Source organism: Fukomys damarensis, unplaced genomic scaffold (assembly GCF_012274545.1).
Source record: "Fukomys damarensis isolate Sample0158 unplaced genomic scaffold, DMR_v1.0_HiC HiC_scaffold_4, whole genome shotgun sequence".
Taxonomy (NCBI): domain Eukaryota; kingdom Metazoa; phylum Chordata; class Mammalia; order Rodentia; family Bathyergidae; genus Fukomys; species Fukomys damarensis.
This window is the reverse complement of record NW_022900916.1, coordinates 67,196,036-67,222,505: the sequence shown is the minus strand read 5'-3', so window position 1 is coordinate 67,222,505 and position 26,470 is coordinate 67,196,036. Positions and strand designations below refer to the sequence as shown.

The 26,470-nt window shown below is 37.6% G+C and overlaps 1 protein-coding gene across 4 annotated transcripts in view; it reads right to left on the bottom strand.

The window, feature by feature from the left end:
• LOC104868220 (ATP-dependent translocase ABCB1-like) overlaps window positions 1-26,470 on the bottom strand; it is a 127,207-nt gene that overhangs the window by 461 nt on the left and 100,276 nt on the right. The window contains exons 23-27 of one of the 4 annotated variants that reach the window (XM_010632895.3): window positions 25,659-25,815; window positions 24,613-24,810; window positions 13,337-13,543; window positions 1,897-2,043; window positions 873-1,046 (exon numbers count right to left, since the gene is read on the bottom strand). In XM_010632895.3, coding sequence (XP_010631197.1) covers window positions 873-1,046; window positions 1,897-2,043; window positions 13,337-13,543; window positions 24,613-24,810; window positions 25,659-25,815 — 883 coding nt within the window. Of the gene's footprint in view, window positions 1-4; window positions 1,047-1,896; window positions 2,044-13,336; window positions 13,544-24,041; window positions 24,276-24,612; window positions 24,811-25,658; window positions 25,816-26,470 lie in introns of those variants that run through there. The other 3 variants (XM_010632896.3, XM_010632894.3, XM_010632897.3) reach the window with 3 other exon arrangements.

The following is a 26,470-nucleotide window of genomic DNA, read 5'->3' as shown; positions in this document are numbered from 1 at the left end:
GATCAGCTTAACTGAGAACAATGATTCATCATCAAGACAGTAAAAGAGTAATTATATGTTAAAATAGTAATTGTATGTTAAAAATAGTAAAATCCTTGAAGAGCCCCTTAAAAAAGCAATGCATTTAAAGGCATTAAAGGTACCAAAACATTTAAGGTATTTCTGAGTGACATTCACTTAATAATTGGACCTCATTCCATCTTCCCATATTTTGTGATGTCCTACGTGATAATCTTGAGAAATATAATGCAAAATTTAAAGAATCAGTAGGAGTAAGGCCCGGAAGAAGGAAGCCTTATGGTTCTGCTAAGGTGCAACATGAAAACACATAAAATAATATTTGTTTAAATTGTTTAGGACTTTCCACAGAAATAAATAGATTTTCAGTGAATCCATTTTTAAAGGCCAAAATTATCTACAATATTTTAATTGAAAGAATATAGGTACATATTCACATGTATTTTAGACACGATGATTACATAATATCAAAGCCTCATTTTATTTTTGGCATTTTACATAAACATTTTAGTCCTTTTTGCTACTTATATGACCAGTTAGCAAGGCAGATACAGTTGAAATCAGAAAGGAGAAATTAAAAGTTACTTTATATAAAAATAAACTACTTGAAATCCTTTTGTGAATTTTATAATGAAATGAAAACCATTACCCATCTTCCCATTTGAGGAAGATTGTATTTATGATCCTTTAATTTGGAAGACTCTGAATTTATAACATTATCTCCAGTTGTGCCAGGAAATGTTAAATATATAACTATGCAATCCAATAAATGCTTTTCTTTTTAGTTTAATGTCATATTTAACATCTCATATGGTCATAGTTTACTAGCACTTTGCCCCAGCCTGGACACTGACCATGGAGAAATAGATGCCTTTCTGTGCTAGCAGCTGCTGGTGTGTGCCGTGCTCCTTGACCCTGCCGTTCTGAATCACCACGATGACGTCTGCGTTCTGGATGGTGGAGAGGCGGTGCGCGATCACGATGCAGGTGCGGCCTTCTCTGGCTTTGTCAAGGGCTTCCTGGACAACCTGCTCCACAATCACAGAAATCAATTCTCATAATAAAGTTCTCATCTTTCCATTTCTCCTTCATAACAAGTCTCACAATTTTTCCAATCCATATTTTAACAGTTATGTCACCGAAATATAACAGATTTTTAGAAATTGAGGTATATATTACACTAGAAGTAGACTCACCCATTGTTTAGATAGTTCTGAGGCCTGTTCTTAAAGTTGTAGCAGTAAACAAGAGTTCGTCTATATTTAACATTTCCAATTTTCTTTACCATATAATATCCCTGAAAGCAACTCCCTAATGCAGCTCCACAGCAAGTCAGGAAGCCATGGCTTAGGCCAAACATGGTCTCCTTCTATGTTGTTTGTTTGTTTGTTTGTTTTCAATACGTGTTTGCAGAACATAATACTTACATCCTTGTGTAGAGTTGGTCAGTCTGTTTCAAACAGTTGAGTTTTTAATCTTTTTTCAAACTGAAAATGATCACCCACATCTATCTGAGGTACTGTGCAGCTAGATTTTAAGCTTGTCTTACACTCTATAAGTCACTTTTCACAGTATTGCTGACAAGATATGCCAGCAGATATGGGGAACATGTCTTCCACATGCAGTCACCGAGAGGAAAAGGGATGCTGAGCTATTCTTTGAATCATATGTGCTCAAGACTAGTTTATATAATCTTAGTTCTAAACGACAACTACAGAAAGTGTGTAAATTCTAGTGAATGCTCAACATACACAACAATTAACGTGACTGTCGAAGACTGATGAAGTTGTGTTCTCTACTAATGGCAAGGAAAATACAAGTTTAAGCCCTTTAAGCACAAATGATTGGAGTACAAATGAACCCAATTTAAATTCGCACCTTTTCGCTCTCTGTATCCAGAGCTGATGTAGCTTCATCCAGAAGCAAAATACGAGGCTGTCTAACGAGGGCACGGGCGATGGCGATGCGCTGTTTCTGCCCACCGGAGAGCTGAGTTCCTTTGTCTCCCACTCTGGTGTTGTATTTCTGCAAATACAATTCTGTTAGTATAAACGTTGAACTGATAGCAAAGGTCAAACACACATTTTGCACATAGGAAAGAGGGTAATTTTCTGGGAGGACAATTAGAAAGTGTAGGTTCAGAAACCAGGAATACATATGTGGAGTGAAGCAACAGAGGCATTACGTGGTAGGTTTCACCTCTTTGACGAAAAAGACACTTTGGCCTTCCACTTGTGTACTTTACCATAAACCCGCCTAGCGTTTTTTTCAGGAAGAACAGTGTTGCAGTTATTATTGTCTCCATTTTCTGTATTCCTTATGTTCGGGACAAAAATTGTTAGGAGGAAGGAAATTTGCTTTGAAGCTGTATATTTGCTGTATCCATGACAGGTGAAGCTCCTCATATTTATAACCAGCAGGTGACGCCCTCTGCATGATTTTTAAAGAGAATAGGAAGTATTTAGATGTTAGCCTTTTTGTGTCTGTTTTTATGGAGCCATCTTCCAAGATTCAAATCATTTTGATGGGCGTTGAGGAACTCTCGTTTGATATCTCACTTTTAAAACTAAAGTATTCGATTTTAAATAGAGAATTGTCATTAACCATTAAATAAGCTGATGACAGAAACTAAAGGATACATAGAGGAAAGTAAACATGAAATGCGGCAACATGTTTATACTAGAAAATAGTACTGTCTTATCATTTTGGTCCCTTGTCAGGCTGAAATTACCTGAGACCTTAGGCTCTGATACTTATACCTGGACTTTGCCTATTAAATTCGTGTTCCATACAGTGTTGGCTATTTTTTTATTAGTATATGTTTGCAGCACATAAGGATTACATTCATTTTGGGGAGTTGGTCATGTACACAGTGCAACTTTTTTTTTTTTTTCGTGGTACCGGGGATTGAACTCGGGTCTTCGCGCTTGTGAGGCAGGCCACCGAACCACTGAGCTAAATCCCCAGCCCAGTGCAACTTATTTTTAACCCATCTTAATTCCCTTCCTCATCTCACTCTCCCTCCTTTCTTAGCCCACTTCCCTTTTGCAACAATTACATCTTACTATTTCCTATTATCTATCTTCTTTTTGCCCTTTCTCCTGTAAGAGAAACCATGTGTTATTTAAGCTTGTGTGTATGATTTACTTCACTTAACATTTTGTCAAAGGTGCGTCCATTTTCCTACAAATGATTCAAATTTATCATTTTTATGGGAGAGTAGTACTCCAGTGTTTATAAATACCACATTTTCTTTTTGAAACAGGCAAAATTTAATAATATGATTTACCAGAACATGAGCCTCAATGGGCAATGAACCAATTAAAAATTTTCAACCACTACTAATAAATTACTTTATATTTAACCCATCTTGTTTTGAACAAACTGCCAAATCTTGGTCTGTGCCTTGCCTCATGTTTTTAAGTGGGTATTGAGAAAAACTCTTGTACTATTTTGGGTGGAAAAATGTTTTCTTAATTTGTTGTAAAAGTGAAATTAAAGGTGTACATATATTAATGCCATAGTTGGTTCACTTTTGTGCTCCCAAGGGAAAAAATGAAAGCCACTATTCTTTAACATACAAGGATAATTCTTAGCTGAGAATCTTCAAGCTCTATCAAATTAGTGGAATCACTCAGTATCATCAACTGAAGAGTGGACGACCTGCTGTAATATTCATAAAAGATTGCAGTGCAATGAGATCAAGTCATCTACATCTTCAGAATCAAACTCATTCAACTATAAAAATACAATATTCAACATGAGTGTTTAAATTTGATGAAAACATTTAAATGTTCAGTCATTTGAACATAATAAAAACCCCTAAATATTCAAGTACCAAATGCTCTTTTGTTTTGTTTTTTTGAGACAGGATCTCACTATGCAGTTGAGACTGATGTGGAACTCACTATGTACAGCCCAGGCTGGTCTTGAACTCACAGCGATCCTCCTGCCTCAGCCTCCCAAGTGCTGAGATTACAGGTGTGCACCACCACGCCTGGCTCTTAGTACCAAATGCTTTTGATTCTTCTTGTTTTTCCCATTCCCCTCCCATCCCTTCAAACCCTCCTCCCCTCCTTATTTACAGAGCTTTGTTTCCATTTATCCTTCTTTTCTCAGTTTTTGCCTTTTCTCTTCCTTCCTTTCCCCCTCCTCCACAGTTCTCCTATTCTTTGGAACAATTGCTTCCTATTACATGATACCTATTATACAGTTTGGTCCTCATCTACACTTTCAGTTTCTCATACTACAGAGATGATGCAATATTTACATGTGTGTCTGGTTTATTTCACTTAAGAGTGTGCATCCATTTATCCTTTATCACTGATTAGTGCTTCGTTGTATTAAAAAACTACATTTTTTATCCATTCTTTTGCTGATAGGCATTTGGATTGTTTCCAAGTTTTACCTATTACAAACTGTGCTATTATAAACATGGGTGTGCATATATCACTGTGGTTTTATGCTTTTAATTCTTTTGGGAAGATTCCCAGAAGAATAGCTGGGTCAAATGGAACCTTTAATCCTAATTTTGTGAGGAATCTCCCCACTGATTTCCATGACAGTGGAAAAGGGTTCCTTTTTCCCTATACCCCACCAGCATTTGTTTTTGATTGATTTCTTGATAACAGCCATACTTTTGGGAGATGGAACCTCAGTGTTGCTTTAATTTGCATCTCTCAAATGGCCAGTGGAACTGAATATTTTTCATATATTTATTTGCTGTTCATCTGAGATGTATTCATCTCAGATGCCCATTTTTTCATTCGGTCTTTAAATTTGGAGGGTCTGATTTTTTCAATTTTTTATATATTCTAGATAATAGTCCTTTGTCTGAAGAACAACTAGGAAAGTTGTTACCACTCTATGGTTGTCTTTTTACTTTGTTGGTGATTTCTTTTGCTGTGAAGAAGCTTCTTAATAAGATGAGATCCAAGTTGTTGATTCTTTGTTACTACAATCATTTCCCATTCAGTCAGGATTTTGTTAATGAAACCTTTGCCTACATCTATCTCCTCAAGATTTCTACCTATTCTCTCTTCCCGAAGATCCAGTTTTTCTGTTTCAATATTTAGGTCTTTAATTCATTTGTATTTTAGTTCAGTGCACGGTGAGAGACAGGGGTCTAATTTTAGTCTTTAGCATGTGGAAAGTCAATTTTCCAGCATGATTTATTAAAAAGGCTAACTTTCTTCCAATGAACATGTTTGGCCCCTTTATCAAATATAAGGTGGCTGAGTGTAGGGTTGTTTCTACATCTTCTAATATGATCCTCAAGTCTGTTTTTTGCCAGTACCATGCTGTTTTTATCACAGGAGCTCTATAATATAATTTTAAGTAAAAAATGTGATGCCCTCTGCCTTGCCTTTTTTGCCAGAATTGTTTTTGGTGTTCTAGGTCTCTAACAATTCCAAATAAATTTTAGGAATGTTTTCTCTTAGTTCTGTGAGGGATGTTGATGGTATTTTGATTGGGACTGCAATAAATCTGTATAACAATTTGGGAGTATGGCCATTTTCACTGTTGGTTCTTCCCACCCAAAAGCAAGGGACATCTTTCTTTCTTTTTTTTTTTTTTTGGTACCAGCGATTGAACTCGGGTCCTTGTGCTTGCAAGGCAGGCCACTGAACTGCTGAGCTAAATCCCTGGCCCCATCTTTCCATTTTTTGATATCCTCTTCCATCTCCTTTTTCAGAACACTATACTTTTTTTATGTAAAGATCTTTTACTTGCTTTGTGATATTGATTCCTAAGTGTTTCATCTGTTTTGTTGCTATTTGAAACGCATTATTTCCCTAATTTCTCTCTCAGTGAGTTTATTAGTGTACAGGAATGAAATGGATTTTTGAATGTTCACTTTCCTTCTAGCTATGCTACTGAATCTGGTTATTAAATCTTTTAGTGGAGTTTTTGGGGTCATTTATGAGGACCTCATCTGCAAATAATGATAATTAAACTTCTTCCTTTCTTGTCCTTATTCCTTTTATTTCTTTCTCTTGTCTAAATGCTCAAATGTTTCCCAAACTATATTGAATAGGAGGGCTGATAGTGGACATCCTTATCTTGTTTCTGATTTTAGAGTGAAGGGTTCTGTTGGTTTATGAGATTGAGATAAAGACCATCTATTATAATTTTCTGTATGATTTTTAGCATGCAGGGGGTGTTGGATTTTTGTCAAATGCTTTTTCTACATCTATTGAGATGACCATGTTTTCCTATTCTAGGTCTCTTCTGCTTGCAAATGAATATAAGGAATGTTTTCTCTAGGAATGTTGTCCTTGGCTTTCTTAATGTGGTGTATTATATTTATAGATTTGCATATGTTGAACCAGCCCTGCATCCTGGGATACATCCTAATCGGTCATGGTGTATAATCTTCATGATAATTTGCTGCGTTCTGTTTGCCAGTATCTAAATGAGAATTTTTGTGTTTATGTTCATTAGGTAGATTGGCCTGTAGTTCTCTTTTTTGGTTGGGTCCTTCTCTGCTTTTGGTGTCAAGGTAATACTTGCTTCCAGGAATGGGTTTCGGAGTATAGCTTCCCTTTCAATTTCATTAAAGGGTTTGAGCCATAGTGCCACGTGATCTCTCAGTTTCTTGTAGAATTTAGCAGTGAGTCCATCATAATTTGGGATTTTCTTTGTTAGGTTTTTATAAATTATTTCAACTTCACTGACTGAGATTGACTTTAGAATTTTTATATCTTCTTGATTCAACTTTGGTAATTTATATGTGTCTAGGAATCTGTTGACTGCTTCTGTGTTTTCCATCTTATTAAAGTATAGGTTCTCTATGAAAGTATTGATGATCTTCTGTACTGCCACAGGATCCACTGTGATTTCACTTTTTTCATTCCTAATTGCATGGATTTGAGTATTTTCTTCCTTTTTTTTATAAGGTTGGAAAAGGGTTTGTCAATTTTATTTAATCTTTCAAAGAATCAACTCTTTGATCCATTGATTCTTTGTACTATTTTCCTAGTCTCAACTGCCTTCTTTTCTGCTCTGCTCTTTATATAATTTCCTCCCTTATATGAGCTTTGGGCTTGACTTCTTTTTTTTCTTTCTTTCTAGTCATTTGAGGTTCAGCATTGGGTTATCTACTTGAACTTGTTCCGTTTTTCTGATGTGAGAATTTATCACTATAAATTTCCCTCTTAGGACTGCTTTCACTGCATCTTGTAAGTTCAGGTATGTTGTATTATCATTATCCTTTAATTGTATATACTGTTTAATTTCTTCTTTAATTTCCTCTGTGACTCACTGGTTGTTCAAGAGGGTGTTAATTTCTATGTGCTTATGGAGTTTTTGTGGTTTCTTTTGCTGTTGATTTCAAATTTCATTGCACTATGGCCAGATAATATGTATGGGACAATTTCAATTCCTTGCACTTACTTAAGCATGTTCTATAGGCTTGTATATTGTCTATTTTTGTAGAACATCTTATGTGCAGCAGAGAATAATGCATATTCTGATGTTGTGAGGTGGAACACTGTAACATCCACGTTCACAGGTTTGGTTCAGTTCTGATATTTCTTTGTTGATTTTTCTAGAGTTGATTTTTATCTACTTTTGTAACAGTGGAGTATTAAGGTTCCCCCATTATAATTGCATTAGTGCTTATGAGATTTTTCATGTCTGTTAATATTTGTTTTATATAGTAGAGCATAATCTCTCCTTGGAATTTTTCCTGAACAAGTACGTAGTGACCTTCTTTGTCTCTTAATCAATCTTGGCTTGAAATTCACATTGTCTTCAAATAAAATAGCTGTCCCCACTATTTTCCAGGTACCTGTTGTATAGAGTATTGTTTTTCATCCTTTGACTTGTGAGCTATGAATTTATTTTCTAGTTACATGTGTTTCTTGTACACAGCACATTGTTAAATTGTTTCTTAATTCTTTCTGCCAGTTTGTTTATTTTAATTGAGGAATTGAGACTATTTACATTGATGGTTATAACTGATATGCATTGGCTTATCTTTGTCATATTATTCGACTTCTATTGGTTCCCAGTCTTTCCTCTCTGTTTAACTGCTTGTCCACCGTGGTGGATTATTTCCATTGGTGTTCTCAGAATTATGGTTGTAATTATCTCTTTCTAAAATATCCTGTAGAACATCTTATAGAGCTGGTTAATGGTCAGAAATTTCTTCAGTTGTTCTTTGTTGTGGAAGTATTTTATTTTTCCACTGATTTTGCAAGATAGGTTTACAAGGCACATCAATCCGGGTTGGAAGTTGTTCTTTTTCAGGACCTGAAATATTTCATTCCAAGCTCTCCTTGACTTAGGGGTTTGCATTGAGAAGTCTGCTGTGATTCTGGAGGACTTTCTGTGCAAGTGTTTTGTTTCTTTTCTCTAACAGCTTTTAATGCCCTGTTCTTGTGCTGAATTTCTGTAATCTTGATAACTATAGGCCTTGGCCTAGATTTATTTTGTTTATGGCTAATTGGAGTTCTACATGTCTCACTTATCTGTATGTCATTTTTCCATGTTTGGGAAGCTTTCTGCCATTACTTCTATGACTAGGCTTTTTATGGCATTTGCACTGTCTCTGGCTTTCTCATTGACTGATCAATCTTACGTTGTTCTTCTTTGCATCATCTTTCAATTATTAGATTGATTTTAGGGTCCCTTGCTATTTCTAAGATATCTTTCTTTTTGTGGTTGCTAACCACAACCCTGTTTTCTAGATCTGATATTGTGTCCTCACCTTCATTCAATCAGTTGGGTATACTTTCAATGGAAATTTTAATCTCTTGGATATCTGTTTGAATTTGCTTCATAGATCCATTTCTTTCCTATGTTGGACATTCACGGTTTCCATCATTTTCCTAAGGTCTTCTTTTTTTTATTTGTGTCTACTTTAGATTCATTAAGTCCTTCATGTTGATCATTACTTTTTTTACCTGAGAACTATTTTCTCTATAGCCTCATGCATGTGGTTTTTGTTTTTCTAATTTTGCTTCTATCATTACTGAAAATTCAGGTGGGTGGCTTCTGATGTCCTTTATCTCATTTCCCCTGGACCTGTCCTGAGTGGGTTTGAGGTCTGGGATTGCATTTTGCTTCTGCATCTTGTCATTTTCTAATTTTTATTTTTATTTTGTTTTCTGTGTTGATGCTTATAAATTTCTTATGGCAGATAACTTTATCAATAGTATGAAGGCCTCCCTAGAAAATATCTAATCTCAGAGATGTCTTCTGGGCATATGTGGTTCTTGGTCTTTGTGCCCATCCCAAGATTCTACCTTCCCAATGTATTAAGGATCAGAAGTTGTTATCTGTTTGGTTCAGCACCCAGTCCTTTTGTACTGGATTATGATGATGGGTAAGACCCCAATCAAGGGACATTATAGGGTCCTTGAGTTAGCTGAACTTTAGCAGTTCATCACTTTCTTGAAGCCTTCCCAGTATGCAATTCTTGCTTAGTGCACCATGCCACTGCAGCCCTGTGTTCTGGTATGCTGTTTTATGAAGACCTATGCCTATGATTTGTTTGATCTATAAGTCTCTTTCAGATTGCTTTTGAAATCAAGATGTATGTTTCTCCCTTTCTTCCAATTACTTGTGTTTTTAGTTTATTTTCTCTGAGTAGCTCCAATGTAGTTCCTCTTCTATTCAGACATGTTGCATACCACATTTTCTTTAATCGTTCATCTTCTGATAGACATATAGGGTGCTTCCAGGTTTTAAGTAAATCTATGTATTGGTTTTGTGAGTATGGCCATTTTCTATTATATTCATTCTGCCTACCAAAAACAGGAGATATCTTTCCTTTTTTCCGATGTCTTCCATGATCTTTTGCTAAATAATATAATTTTTGTTAAAGAGGCCTTTCACTTCCTTGGTTAGGTTAATTTCTAAGTATTTAATTTTTCTTGATGCTCAATAGCATCAATTTTCAATAGAATGGTATTGTTTTCCTGATTTTTCACACAGTGAGTTCATTATTGGTGTATGAGAAGGGTATGGATTTGTGAGTGTTGATTTTTATATACTGTTACTCTATTGAATTTGGTTATTAATTTTAGGTGTTTTGGTGTAATTTTTGAATCTTCTATGTGAATGATCATGTTATTTGCAAATAAAAGTTGGCTTCTTCCTTTCTCATACATATGCCTTTTACTTCTTTGTCTTGTCTGATTGCTCTGGCTAAAGATTTGACTACTATATGAAGAGGAGTAGTGATAGTGGACATTCTTATCTTTTTCCTGATTTTAGAGGGAAAGCTTTCAGCTTTTTTCCCTGTTTAACATGATGTTGGTAGTAAGTTTGTACTGAATGGTTTATATTAGATTGAGATAATCTATTTTCTTCAGGGATTCTATCATGAATAGATGTTGGATTTTGTCAAGGCTTTTTTCTGCATCTATTGAGATGAATGTGTGTTTCTTTCCTTATTTCTCATCATGTGTTGTATTGCATTTCCTGATTTTCATGTGTTGAACCAACTTTGCATCCCCAGAATTAAGCCCATTAGGTCATGATTCATGATGCTTTTGACAATTTGTTATATTTTATCTTTCAGTATTTTTGCATCCAACATTCATTAAAGAGATTATTCTGTAGGTTCTTTTTGGTTGGATTTTTCTCTAGTCTTAGAATCAGAGTAATGCTAGCTCCTAAGAATGAATTTGGGAGTACTCCTTTCCTTTCAATTTCATTAAGGAGTTTGAGGAGTACTGGTGAGAGATACTCCTTGAAATTCTTGAGAATTCAGTGGTGAATCCATTATTATGTCCTGGGCTTTACTTAGTTGGTAGGGTTTTTTATTATTGCATCAATTTCATTGCCTGTTATAGAATTCAGTTTACATATTTCTTGGTTCAGTTTTGGTAATTCATATGCATCTTGAAGTTTATCCATTTCTTCTGAATTCTCCAATTTGTTGCAGTATAGGTTTTCAAAGTAGCAATAATCTGGATTTCATTAGTGTCTGCTGTAATTTCTCCTTGTTCATTTCTAATTGCATTGAATGGGTCCTTGTTTTTCTTTTTTGTGTAACTAAGAATTTATCGATTTTATTTATTCTTTTAAAGAACCAGCTCTTCAATTCATTGATTCATTGTACTATTTTAATCTGAAATCATTTCTGCTCTAATCATTATAATTTCCTCCTTTATATTATGTTATTTTTCTAGAACTTTGAGGTGCATCCTTAGGTTATTTGGGCTCCCTTTGTATTTCTTTTTTTTTTTTTTTTTTTTTTTTTTTTTTTTTTTTTTTTTTTTTTTTTTTTTTTTTTGGTATTGAGAAACAAATTCAGGACTTTGCGCTTGCCAGGCAGGCATGATGCCACTGAGCTAAATCACCAGTCCTCATTTTCATTTCTGATGTGGGCATTCACAGCTATAAACTTCCCTCTTAGGACTCTTTGTGTCCCATAGCTTCTAAAATGTGGCATTTTTATTTGTGATATCTACCACATCTATTCTGTGGCACTCAGAGCAGAGTCGCCCAATTGACATTAGAGAAAACCCATGCTGATGTTTTGGCAGACTCAAAACTTAACTCCACCATGGAGCTTCACTGCTTAGAAGGCAAGTACATAGAAGTATCTTGTGTGAATGTAGTTGTTACCAGGTTGCACTGATATAGCACTGATCCTCTTGAGGCAGAGGAAGACAGTGTTATAGCCCTATAGGAATGAGAAGTTAAACCAGCCTCTGCAGGGCTAAGTGAATCCTAGTGCTAATCACTCAGGAAAAGTGGATCTGTAGATAGACAGCAGAACTTAGTATGTTGGTCTAGACATGGAAAAAGACTTGTGATGTCTATATGTGTGCTGTGTGACAGATACAGAAGAATCAAGAAAGGTGGGGTCTCTGTGATAGGTAAACACCAGAGTAACAGGTTATACTGAAATACTGCATAATAATCATTATCTATGTTTGTGTTTTATAAACTGTATCACCCAAGCTATTAAATCCCAGACTACTGCTTTCTACTGCCAGAATTTCTTAGTCAGTACATGTAAGACCTGCATTTCTAATAAGTTCCCATGTTCATCCTTTGAGAACCTCTGGTTTCTTCTTAGCATGGGGTTTCATAATTTTATACTTTCAATGATTAAGTCTCAAGAAGAGTCAACTGTCCATGGTTGAACTAGACTATTAAAGAAGAGGGGGACAGTGTCCTCTTTTGCAGCCTGTCTTTGGAGGCAGCAGTATTTAAATAAGAGCTTAAAGAAAAAGGAAATCTTGGAAGAAGTTAGGGCCATTTGGCGTTGCTACCTTTCACCTGCATTGGGTAGAAATTACTGGGCTTCATTTTTAGGGGCACCATCTTAAAATAAACAACATAACAGTGATGATGAAAAGAGGTAGATTAGCTAAATTGCTATTTTTTCAAAACACACTACCTAACCCACCTTAAAAGATGAGAGTGGTTGCATTTAATAAACTGCTAGAGAAATTTGAAAACATCCTTAACACAATCAACCCTATAAATGGGTCTTGGGACCCAAAACACGTACAATTAGAGAGTACAAGAAACCGTGGTCAACCCATTGGCTGTTCAGAGAGAACCCTCTTTCTGCCATGGGTTAGTTTCTCTGGCCTAGTCTGACTTTACAGAGCCACACTTAAAGCTTCAAGCAGTGCTTCAAAGTTGTAGAAGGAAGTGAAAAAGGAAGGGATCATCATGCTTGCTTCTCAAGCAGTATCAGAAGCAGCATGGCCACTGATGCTGCCTACAGGCTTGTAGGGCTTGTACTTGGAGGAAAAAGCCTTCCAGACATCCTATTTATTCCCCAAAACTATTTTACGTCTCTTTGCACTGCAGTTTTTTCCCTGACACATTTTTGCTTTCACGTAGGGACACTCAAGTGACCAAGTAAACAAATTGCTAACTGGGATAGGAAGTGTAATTAGAGGCTTTCAGTATAGCCTAATATAGAGTGATCAAACCTGTCAGGCCCTGGTATTGATCCTCAGTACCACAAAGAAAGAATGGGGGAGAATGAGAGAATGTGGGTGGAAGGAGGGCAAAAGGGAGGAAGTAGAAAGAAACAGAGAGAGAGGAAGGAAGAAAAAAGGAAAAAAGGAGGAGGGAGGAAAGAAAGGAAGGAGGGAGGGAGGAAGGAAGAAAAAAAAAAGCAAAGAAAAGAAAGCCAAGTTTGGCTGTGCATGCTTATAATCCCAGCTGAAACAGGACAATCTCTATAAGTTCAAGCCAGCCTGGGCTACATAGTAAGATCCTTTCTCAAAAAAATTTAAAAACAAATAGATTTTGAGAAAGAAGAGAAGAAAAAAACAACATCAAGGGAATGAGGCTACTACATGCTCCTGGGCTCTTGCTGTGGAGGGACACTTACATCAGGCAGCGACTTGATGAACTGGTGGATGTTGGCCTCCTTGGCTGCCTTCACGATCTCCTCCTGTGACACAGTCCTGCTGTTGTCTCCATAGGCGATGTTCTCCCCGATGCTGCAGTCAAACAGGATGGGCTCCTGGGACACAATGCCCAGCTGTGCTCGCAGCCACTGGACATTCAGTTGCTGTATTTCTTTACCATCCACAAGCTGAAAAGAGTCCACATATCAACCTCAGGACCAGGACACTGAATTTAGAAAAATTAACACCATTATTTCATACTTCAAAAGAGTCAATGTACTTTCAGATTAAGGAAAAGGTTTGTTTGCTTCACTTTGGATTGTCAAAATTAATATGACAAGGCCACACTTTTACACTTTTAGAAAGCATCCCGATTGTAATTTTTGAACCCTTGGTCTGACATATGCCCTAGTAGGCAGAAAAATGCTCCTCCTTTCCTAATATAGCCATGTCCTAACCCCAGGAACCTGTGAATATACTGTTATATGTCAAGGAAGGATTAAAGTAGCATATGGAATTATGGCTGATAAATCACTGACATTAAAATATAACAAATATTTTGGATCACTCTGGTGAACCCAATATAATTATAACAGTTATTAGCTGAGGAACAGGGAGCCAGGACAGCAATAATCAGAGAATGCAATAAGAAAAGATTTTCTAATCATTACTAGCTCTGAAGACAGAAGAAGGGGACATGAGCTAGAAAGAAAGGAAAATGAATTGCTCCTTCCAGCTCACAGAAGGGACACAACTCTGGTGACACATTAGTTTTAGGCTGACGATAATTATTTTGGATTTCTAACCTCTGTAACAATAAAGTAATAAATTTGTGTTGTATTCACCACTGAATTTGTGGTGAACAATTACTCGAGCCATAGGAGTCTAACACACTATCTCCTTCTTCTAGACTGTATCCTGGCATTCTTATTCTTACACCTCAGTTCTTTATAGAAAAAGTGGACTGGATCAGAGTGAAAATAAATAGTAACTTTGACCACATGCTGGGTTTGTAGGCTGGGTTTCTGATCTGACTCAGATTTGAAGAACAAGAAGCAGTGACTGAAGGGAGTGGAATTATCCAAGGGAGGCTGCTATATTTCTCAGGAGTCATTTATCTTGGACAGAGAATGTCTCTGACTTACTTGCCTTGTGGGAAAATAAATGAGAAGGGTGATGATTCCTCAGCTCACAAAATTAAGAATGAAATGAGATCACATATGGCCCCATGTAGCACAGCATAATGTAAGTGCTCAAGGCCCAGTAGTAATGTATAACTCTTTGATGCATTTGGAACTACAGATGAAGAGATAAGACAAGCACATGAAAGGATAGGCAGAATCTTCAGTTCTGAGCCAAAGAGTAGAAGATTTCTTTTTTTTTTTTTTGGTACCGGGGATTGAACTTGGGTCCTTCTGCTTACAAGGCAGGCCACCAAACCACTGAGCTAAATCCCCGGTGAAGATTTCCTTTTATGTGGTAATCCAGCTGCCCGAGTGTCCTGCAGAACCCAAGGGCCACTTACACACAGCAAGCCCTACTCTCTGATTCACACATATCTCCACAATAATCTGCTTTGCAGAGAATTTTCTGGCATTCATATGACAGAGCTTTTCATGACCGTTCAGGAGGATACCAGGGAGTCAGCTTTGAGTTTTCCCCAAAGTGGTGCTAAGTGTATGGGGGACACATATACTCTGTATATTCCCATGTGCCTTGCTAGGGTCCCTGAGTGACAGCTGGTCAAAGGAAAGTAGATCTTTGCTGAAGGAAAACAGCTTGTTCTTATAAAAATGGCAAAAGGGGATGGAAAATTCCACCATGGCCTTGTTGGTCACAAGCCCTGTTGCCATGAAAACTTCTGAACCTTTGTGCTTCAGAGTTCCTAACAGTATTAGAATGAAGTACAAAACAAAGAGTAGAAAGAGACAGTAAAAGCTACAAAAAGATATGGTTTAAGCAGCAGATCTTTTTATATGAACATGGTACTTGAGAAATGGAAATCTAAGAAAAGGTGGAGTTCAAAAATTCTTCCAGGTTTATATTTCTGGGAGTAAAACAGATATATAGCTAACATAACCACAGGCAAATCTGAAAACTGCCAGTAAGTTTTAATAAATTTCTTCATTACACTGAATACATAACACTCTTGAGCCACCATCTCTCTGTACAATATACTAGAATTGCAAACTATCTAAAACCTGTGTCACCTAATATATTCTTCCTTTATGAAAAACATGTTTAGAAACTCAGAATATAAAAGAGTTCAAAGCACAACTACTTTGGCCAAGGCTTGGTAATGGCTTGCTGTTTTTATCATAGTAGCTCTGTAGTATAGTTTCAAGGATTGTGATGCCCCCTGCCTTGCCTTTGCTGCCAGAATGATTTTGGCTGTTCTGGGCTCTTCTGGTTCCAAATGAATTTTAGGAATGCTTTGTCTAGTTCTGTAAGGTATGCTAATGGTATTTTGATTGGGATTGCATTAAATCTATATAACAGTTTTGGAAGTATGGCCATTTTCACTTTGTTGGTTCTACCTACCCAAAAGCAAGGGATATCTTTCCATTTTCTGATATCCTCTTCAATCTCCATTTTGAGAGTACTGTATCAATTAGACAAGAGAAAGAAATAAAAGGAAGAAGGATAGGAAAGGAAGAAGTTAAATTACCATTATTTGTGGATGATATGATACTCTACAAAGAAGATCTCAAAAACTCCACCAAAAGGCTTCTAGATTTAATAACCAAATTCAGTAGCATAGATGGATACAAAGTCATCACTCATTTAAAAGAAGTAGCATTCCTGTATATAAATAATAAACTCACTGAGAGAGAAACAGGGAAACAACATTTTTCACAATCTCATCCAAAAAAATGAAATACCAAGGAATCATCCTAATGAAGAAAGCAAGCCTTGCTCTCTGATGCACATATCTCTCCACAACAATCTGCTTTGCAGAGAATTTTCTGGCATTCATATGACAGAGCTGTTCATGACCATTCAGGAGGATACTACATTAAAAACTACAGTACTTAGAGAGCACTTCAGTTACTTTTTAGTGATGAACTTTGGGCATGGCTAACTATAATCCATAGACATAGTCCCAAGATTTGACCACCTTGATTATTTTGAGAAAGGGGGATGCAGTTTAATGAGCCCACTAACCAAGTTCTCTAGGAACGTACTCTAGTATGGTTAATGTCCCAAAGGCAGTCAGAGTGTTGGCTTACAGAGAAACAGAATCCTATGACCCTGCTAATATCAAGTGAAACAGCTACAGTACTTTTGCCTGAGACAAATTCAATATTAACATACTATAAGAAATAGTTATGTATTATCATTAATCTTAAAGAAACTGGCAATTATGATGCAAACATTAAGACAACCTGAGTATTAATTACAGCTCATATGTACTAAATACAATAGCTACACCTTTGCTAATGGCAGAAAAGAATTCAATAGTCATTTTTACAGAGTTAAATATCACAAGTTTACAACAATTTATGGCTATGGTTATATTGGGAATGGAGGGATGCAAAAGGAAAACTTTGAAACTTTAAACTCTATGATACAAGAATGAGGGGAAAGAAGTGATACAAAGGATCTTATTGGGAGCCCAAGGATGTCTATAAAACGAGGTAAAAACAGAACCTCCCCCCCAAAAAAACCTGGGAGAAACTATAAGATAAAAGAAAGATAAAAAATTATATAGTGAGTAAAAATATGACAGAAGTAATTAAGGGGAAAATATTAAAAGGGAAAAGAGGAAAAACAGAGAAACACAAGAAAAAGAGATTAGAAGAAAGGCTGAATGACAAAAGATTATCTAAGTCCCAGGAAACTAGTGAAGAAGACAGAGGAGAGAGAGAGAGAGAGAGGGAGAGAGAGAGAGAGAGAGAGAAGAATGAAAAAACTAAATCAATGCTTGCATTCACAAAAAGTCCCCCTGCAAAAGAAAGAAAACACAAGCAGAGAGAGGAGAGAAGTTTCTCTGTGATTTCAAGCCTTTAGTTATTTTGGGGGATCTACTGTGGCAGTATCCATTAAAGACATGTCTCTGCTCTCAGTGGAGGGCAAAAGATGCAGTCAGAGCCCAGATCCATGTTTGTTCAGAGCACAATTAAACAGGAAGTTAAAAATTATAAGCTGGTGCACCCAACTTCAGGACCTCAAGGTCACAAACAGACAGGTCAATAAGGAAAAATCAACAAAGAAATACCGGAATCAAACCAAATCTTCAAACAAATGGACTTAATAGATATCTACGGAGTGTTCTATCCAGCAACAAAATACACATTCTTTTCAGCAGCATATGGGACTTTCTCCAAAATACAGCACATACCAGCTAATAAAGCATGCTTAATAAGTAAATACAAAAGAACTGAAATTATCCCTTGCATATTATTGGACCACAGGGCAGTGAAACTAGAAATCAATGGCAAAAGACACCACAAAAACTATGCAAACACATCAAAATTAAATAATATTCTCTTGAATAGTCAATGGTTCACAGATGACATTAAAGAAAAAAATTACAATTTACAATCAAATGATAATGCCAGTGTAACATACAGAACCTATAGGATGCAATAAAAGCAGTCCTAAGAGGGAAATTCTTAGCAGTGAATTCTCATATCAAAAAAACAGAACAAGCTTAAAAAAAACATAATGATGCATGTCAAGTTCCTAGAAAAACAATAATAATCCAAACCCAAATCTAAGATGAGGAAGGAAATTGTAAAGATCAGGGCAGAAAAAAGAAAAAGATCAGGGCAGAAATTAATGAAATTGAGACTAAAAAATAAGACAAAAAATTAATGAATTTTTAAAAAATCAATGAATTTTAAAAAAAATCAATGAATTAAAGAGTTGGTTCTTTGAAAGATTAAACAAAATAGACAAACCCTTATTCAACCTTACCAAAATAAAGAAAGGATTCAAATCCATGCAATTAGATATAAAAAAGGTGAAGTCACAATGGACTATGCCAAAATCCAAAGAGTACTGTTAACTACTTTGAGAATCTGCACTCTAATAAAATGGAAAATTCAGAGGAAATGAATAAATTCCCAGATACTTAAGAACTGCCAAAGCTGAACCAAGAAGATACAAAAATCCTGAATAAGCCAATATCAGTCAGTATAATTGAAGAAATAATAAAAAACTACCAAGAAAAGCCCATGTCCAGAAGATTCATGAGAACTTTACAGATGATTTAATGTCAGCATACCTCAGATTCTTTAATGAAATTTAAGAGAAGCAGTACTACCAAAGTCATTCCTGAAAACTAGAATTATCTAGATTTCAAAACCAGAAGAGGACCCAACCAAAAAAGAAAACTGTAGGTCAACTCTTTAATGAACTAGATGCAAAAATCCTCAATAAGATACTAGCAAACAGAATGGAGCAAATCAGCAAAAAGGTCATACATCCTGCCCAAGTAGGATTCATTCCAGGCATGCAAGGATGGTTCAATATATGCAAATCAATAAATATAATACACTGTATAAATAGGATAAAAATCACACGTTCATCTTTATAGATATAAATAGTACTTTGCAAAATCCAACATCTATTCATGATAAAAACTCTGAAGAAAATAGGAATAAAAGGTCTTTTTCTGACCCTAACAAAAGCCATCTATCCAGTGACCAATATCACACCAAACCAAGATGAGCTGAAAGTTTTCCCTCTAAAATCAGAAACAAGTCAAGGACGTTCACTATCACCACATCCTGAAACATGCCAAGGTCCTCTACATACAGTATTCCAAAAGCTCCACCAAGATTCCTAGAACTAATATCCAAATGCAATAGCATAGCAGGATACAAAGTCAATACTCAAAAGTCAGTAGCATTCCTGTACACAGTTACAAACTCACCAAGAGGGAAATTAGGGAAACAGCAGCAAGAAAAATGAAATTCTTAGGAATTAACACAACTAAGGAAGTGAAAACTGATGTACTCTGAAAAAGACTGAAGAAGAAATCATAAAATAAAAAGATATTTCCAGCTCCTGGATAGGCAGAACCAATACAGTCAAGATGTTCATACAGTGGTACCTCAGTTCATGAATTTAATTCACTGTATAATTCTGGTTGAATTTAATTCATTCTACAATTCTGAATTGGTTGTGAACAAAATCAAATTTCCCCATTGGGTTGAATGTAACCTGATGTGTAGTTTACAAACAGATGTCACTGGGAAAACTGGTTAATCACATGCCAAAGGTTGAACCTAGACTCATATCTCCCACTATACACTAAACTAAAATCAAAATGAATCAAAGATCTAAACATTAGAAGAAAAAGCCAGCACCATTTGTTAAAGAGGTTGTCTCTCCTCCAATGAAGGATTTGGCTCCTTTGTCAAAGATAACAGCTGAGTGAGCCTTGAGTTGTTTCTGCATCTTCTATTTTATTCCACCAAGATTCCCACCAGCAATGGAGAAGGGTTCCTTTCCCCCCAGCCCCACCAGCATTTCTTATCAGTTGATTTCTTCATAATAACTAGTCTTTACCTATACCTGCTGGAGGATAAACAAAGACAGGCATAGGCAAAGACTTTCTGAACAAAACCCCAGCTGGACAAAAAATACTACTAAGAATCAGTAAATGGGATCGTACCAAATTAAAAACCTTCTTTACAACAAAGGAAACCAACAAGAAAATGAAGAGACAACCTACAGAATGGGAGAAAAATTTTAACAGCTCCTCCTCAGACAAAGGAATAATATATAGAACATATAAAGAATTCAAAAAATTACAGATTTTTAAAAACCTAGTCAAGCAATGAGCATCTAAACTGAATATAAGACTTTTCACAGATGAAGAAATACAAACAGTCAATACATCCATGAAAAAATGTTCAATACTGCTGGCCATTCAAGAGATGCAGATAAAAACAACACTGAGATTTCACCTCACTCCAGAAAGAATGGCTGCTATCAAGAAGTCAACCAATAACAAATGCCAGTGAGGCTATGGTGGAAAAGGAACCCTTCACTGCTGGGAGTGTAAATTGGTATAACCACTATGGAAATCAGTAAGGAGATGTCTGTAGGAGGTGCAAGACTGTCTTTTCTGAGGTTATTTTAGAAGACCTTCTGTTACGTACAGAGGAATAGCCAGCAACTAGTAACTGTTAATCATCTGGTTAGAATTCTGAGTAACTGCTCTTTGCCGTAGCTTACAGTCTAAACTAATGGGATAAAATAGTTCACTTTCTCCCGATCTCTTCATGCTCTACAGCAGCACCTTGCAGTTTGGTAACACTAAGATCATTTTACCTTTGCTGGACAATTTGCAAACAAATCTGTAGTTATACAAATGTCTATCCTGTCACTTCAACACAAAACTGCTGTCCCACGTTTTCGGGAGCTTGGGCTGGAAGCCTGGAAAAGTGAGCACCTTTTGCCTGAATGCGGCTGCTGAGGCCAGGGTCAGTGACTTCCTCTGTAGGCCCCTTGCTGGCCAGAATCCTAGGAGGTAGGGATGCAGGGCCCTAAGAGGGAGTTATCATTTTCACACGATGATCTTGAGACCAGGACCTTCATGGTGCTAACATTCAGATTCTGTTACAATGTTTTTCACTGGCAGTACAAATCACTTTTGAACATAGTTCTGAATTCAAAGTTTTGTTTTGTTTTTAACTAGAATATGTAAAATTTTAGAACTTTCAAGTCCCAAAACTTGGATCCTTCCTTCTTCATAATACTTCCGTTTAATATTTCAAGATTTTCCACCATTAGCTGTACTCTTCCTTCAAGTTTACCAGCTCAGTGGTTCCCAAACTATAGCTGGCACTCACCCAGGAAAGATGTAAAAATAAAAGACCAGGCCCTGGCTTGCCTGAGTGATCCAGGGTGGGCATGCTCTTTAATAGCTCTCTAGCCAGTCAAAATGTCTCAGAGTTTCAGAAACACCACGGCTGGTCAAGATTTTCAAAGGACTCACAGACCACAGATGATTATAAGAATTTTCTGGTTTCAGTGTGTTCCTCTGACTTAAGCCCTTTGTTCAATTCTTATGATCAAATGATGCACACGTCTGTTATTCTTATGTGGCGATAGAAAGGAATGAGTGAAAACCTTCTATCTAAACCATTAAGGATTACTAGTTGATATTTGTAAATAAAGCTCAGCACATTCGCCTTGATATAATTGGGACACTTCTGCTAAGAAGTCTGGTTGCTCTGCACCACTTGGCAATAATTTAATGATCTAGTTCAAACTCCCAGAGGCATATACTATAGTATCCTGGAATAAATGAGAGCACATTACTTCCAGTGTATCATCTGTGCTGTGTTGACACGGCCAGTCCCCTGTGCACTCAGTGTACCCATATTCTCCTATACCACCCATTTGAATACTTGAGGGACTAGAAGGCTAAAAATTCTTCCAGGATCCCTTGGTTCTGTAAGTAAACTAGGATCTACCAGGGGCAGAGGCACTGTGTGAAGTCTGGAGGCAGAGGCAAATCCTCCTTTACCAGCAAGAGTAAACTAACACATGTTACCCCCATTGCGAGTTTATGTAACAGCCTGACCTTGGTCTTGAATCTCTAGCTTTGGAATAACTATGTAAAGGTGTAATTTTGGACAAATTTCTGGTCATAAGATCCTAGCTATAGTGCTGTGACTTTGACAGCTGGTAACAGCATCCCGAACGTCCACTATTCTGCCTTTTCAAAGACTGAGCACCTAACACCCTTTATTAAATACTTATCTATTTGAAATACCTATAGTGAAATACCTCCACTGAACTGTATAATACTGTGTGTACTTTTTAATATTTTCTGTTTGAGTTGATGCACTTACAGAAGAATCATTAATTATTTCCTTCTGGCATAATTATTCTTCTGTTATTATTGTTTTCAACTCCAATGTTTTGTTATCACCAAGTATTTATTCTCCTGAAAAGTGACTAAATGTGTTAGAAGTCTTTGAGATTTTTAAATCTTTAATGGCAAATAATTTGAAAAGTCTGAGAACCCTACACTTGTTAATTCCATATTTCAGCTGAACTATCCTGTTTATTGCACTGGGATCAAATTATTTATCAGCTACAGTCCCCATTATCTCTTGCGCTGACTGCCGTCTCTGTTGCTCACCTATCATCAGATACCCTTTATCCCCTAAGAAAATCTCAAGGCCTAACTTCTTTAATCTAATGCATGAAAGTGTATGCCTGTCTCTCACTTACCACTTTTGAGGTCAAACACTATGCCCTGTAATTCCTTACAGCACAACATTTAACATTTTTTAATAAAAGTCTGCTGAGGACCTTAATCAGAGTCTGAAAGCTCGTATTTTCTCCTCTAATTGCTTTGTATATTAGTGAATACTTTATATATTATTTATTATTTTATATATTATTTAAACTTTGTATATTAGTGGATACTCACCTAGAGTTTCATGTTCAAAATCTAACCACAAAACTGAAGCATAAAATCAGAGTTTGTAGAAAATATTAAAAAAGGGAATAAAAATGAGCAAGCTTTTGTAACTATTAATGAAGTGAGAAAAACCAAAACTGTCTTTGAATGTAATAAAAATATTTCTGAGAAGCAATGATTAATTGCTGTGGGGAAATAAAAAAGGGCCTTTGACTATAGGATGAAAGTTCACTTTACATGTTAGTTGTTACTGCAAGAAGGGTCCACACAGAGCCTATTGGTCAGTGACCATATTACTCTACTTGTTCAATATTTTGTTTATTACCTTTGAGAATAACCAATAACTAAATCCCCACATAATGAAAATTTGTTTCTCTGATTTCTGTTCTTTCCTAGTTTGCCTGTTTTCATATCTGTCATTAAAATAATTTAAATTCATTACTTCCTTCAAGATTCTGATCTCAAATCTGGCACTAACACAGTCCCCCAAAGTTCTTCTGAGTAAAGAATTCTGAACTTCATGGAACCTTTAGGTCAGAAAACTAAGGGGTATTCTTACGTACTCTTTATTCACCCACCAAACAGGTGGATCTTGCTTTTTACTTATGGACTTTTTGGCCTTTGAAGACCATTCAATGCTTCCTCTCCATTGCTAGTCACCCTCTCTCATCCTCAGTCTTAAAAATGCTCCAGAGTCCCCTCTTTAAAATGTTTCTATTCAAACTGTTCTTATTGGCCTCTCTTCCCTCCAGTCTTCTTGATAGTCTACAAACACTTAAACCTCCATTTTTCCTCTTAAACATCCTAAAGATTTGATCAACTATTTCCTACCCCCAACACTTCCTGGAGAGCATAAAATGTCAGAAAGAGCCTATTAATACCAGAGGCTAACAGGTATGCTCAGTCCCCCCTAACTCGGTTTCTCCACAGCACCTGTCCTTACTGATCCTCAAATCCTTGAAACATGCCTCATCCTTGGTATTCATCTCCCTTGTGTCTCCTAGAACCCTTATCTGTCTTTCTGGCTGCTTCACTTTCTGTTTCCTCCTTGGTGTCTGCTGAAATTTAACCCTGGCAAGAGCCACATGCTGCAAGAAGGTAGCTCACAAAGGTGGGTGAGGAACAGAGTCAGAGGAGATGACTGAGAAGTGGGCTGCGCAGATGACATAGCCAGAGCTGTGTCAGACGTTAAGTGACTTAAAGGTATGAAAAGCCCTGGCTTGTCAGGAAGAATGATCCTATCTAGGCCCTGAGATGACGAAAGCCTGGAAGGAGAACAGGAGAGCGCTCACCACTGTCCCGGCCAATGGGTCGTAGAACCGCTCCAGCAGCTGGACCGCTGTGCTCTTCCCACAGCCACTGCTGCCCACCAAGGCCAGTGTCTGGCCCTTCTTCACCTGCAGGCTCAGCCCCTGCAGCACCGGGATGTCTGGCCGGGTGGGGTACTTGAACACAACATCACTGAAGGTCACATCTCCTTCCAGCATATTCTAGAATGAGGACGGCAGCAGTAAGTTCGCTGCAGTGCTGAATCACGGGGTAGGCTGAAGCCAGAGGTGACAAAGCTTTTAGAGAAGAGTGGAGCTGCCACCAACACCCACGTATTTACTGCAAAGTGCCAACACTTCCCTTAAACCAAATATCCAAAGCTGAGCTGCTGGGCTCTTGGCTAGCCTGCCATCAGAGCAGGCTGTGTGTGCCCACTGTGGCATGCGTGCCACAGGTTCTCCACCACTGAGCCGAGCCCTTCCACCGCCGGGTTTCAAATGGTAGTGGAATCCTATTAGAGGTAACATAGGAAAAACACACCAAGGCCTTGCGATGATGAAAAGCCTGAAATGAGCTGAACAGGAGAGCGCTCACCACTGTCCCGGCCAATGGGTCGTAGAACCGCTCCAGCAGCTGGACCGCTGTGCTCTTCCCACAGCCACTGCTGCCCACCAAGGCCAGTGTCTGGCCCTTCTTCACCTGCAGGCTCAGCCCCTGCAGCACCGGGATGTCTGGCCGGGTGGGGTACTTGAACACAACATCACTGAAGGTCACATCTCCTTCCAGCATATTCTAGAATGAGGACGGCAGCAGTAAGTTCGCTGCAGTGCTGAATCACGGGGTAGGCTGAAGCCAGAGGTGACAAAGCTTTTAGAGAAGAGTGGAGCTGCCACCAACACCCACGTATTTACTGCAAAGTGCCAACACTTCCTTTAAACCAAATATCCAAAGCTGAGCTGCTGGGCTCTTGGCTAGCCTGCCATCAGAGCAGGCTGTGTGTGCCCACTGTGGCATGCGTGCCACAGGTTCTCCACCACTGAGCCGAGCCCTTCTGCCGCCGGGTTTCAAATGGTAGTGGAATCCTACTAGAGGTAACATTGATTCATAAAGCTAGAAGTAATGAAGCCGGGCGTGGTGACGTACGCCTGTAATCCCAGCAGTAGGGAGTCTGAGGCAGTAGGATCGCTGTGAGTTCGAGACCAGCCCGGGCTACACAGTGAGTTCCATGTCAGTCTCAACTACATAGTGAGACCCTGTCTCAAAAAACCAAAAACAAAACAAAAAAAAGCTAGAAGTAATAAATAAGACCTCAGAGTAAATAACTTTTTTAGTGAATGCATTCTTACTCTAATAGAAAATGATAAATTCGTCTCCCCAGGATGGAGTAACTTACATATCAGAAAACCTGATTACTAGGGTTTGCTTATAAAGCTAGCAGTATCCTTCCCTCTACAACTTTGATATGTAGAAGTCCTGGAGGTGAGCACATATTATTAACACTTACTGAAACAAACACATGATCTTCCTATATCTATATTACTTTCAGCACATAAAAAAGCATACATTTCGTCAAATTCCCCATGATGAATACTTTCATTCAGAATCAGGAGCAGATCCTACAGTGGAAGCCTCACACTCACTGGCTTCAGGCCTTCTGTGCTGTAACTGTCAATGGCGGGGACTTGTTCGATGATCCTGATGATGTGGGCGGCTGACACTTTCGCTTTGGCATAGTCGGGGGCAAGTGAACTGACCTGCCCGACCGCCATGGCACCATAGACCATGGTTGAAAACACCCTGGAGAACAGAAGGCAACACAGGCACAGTTAGGGCTGCATTGCTCCAAAGCTGGAACTTCTATAAGCAGGGAGCACTGCTGCAAATAACTATAAAACAAGTTTAAAAGTAAAACAAGCACATTTCCTTGTAAATTCAAATTACTGTGACAGACTGAATCCAAATGGTCCTTTTTTCACTCGCCTTAGTGTCCTTGTCTTCTTGCAAATGATCTTTGTAGAACTTCCGCTTAAGAAGTAGAACTTGTTCTCCAACCTCTGAATATAGACTGGCTTGTAACTTGCTTTGGCCCACAGGATATGACAGAAGTCACTGTTGCCTGTGACCAGCTTATGACTCAGAAACACCCCCTCCCTCTTCCCCTCCCCTCCCTCTTCCTCTCCCTCTGAGGCTTATGATTCTGGTTTCAATGTAAAACAGTTTTGCCACTTGTTATGTGTGCTATGAAAGGGCAGTCTTCTGTCACCGAATGCAGGTCTTCCTGATCATGCATTCTTATGGCTGCCAAACTGCTTATTTGGTTCTTAGTGGTATAATTAAGTTCAAGCTTGACTTCCCTAGACCAGGCTACAATTTTCTACTAGCAGTGCGGCAGGAAAAAAAGTCTAATTTTTCATTTGTCGTTTTTAATTTCTCCAGCGTTGACCTTGTAACC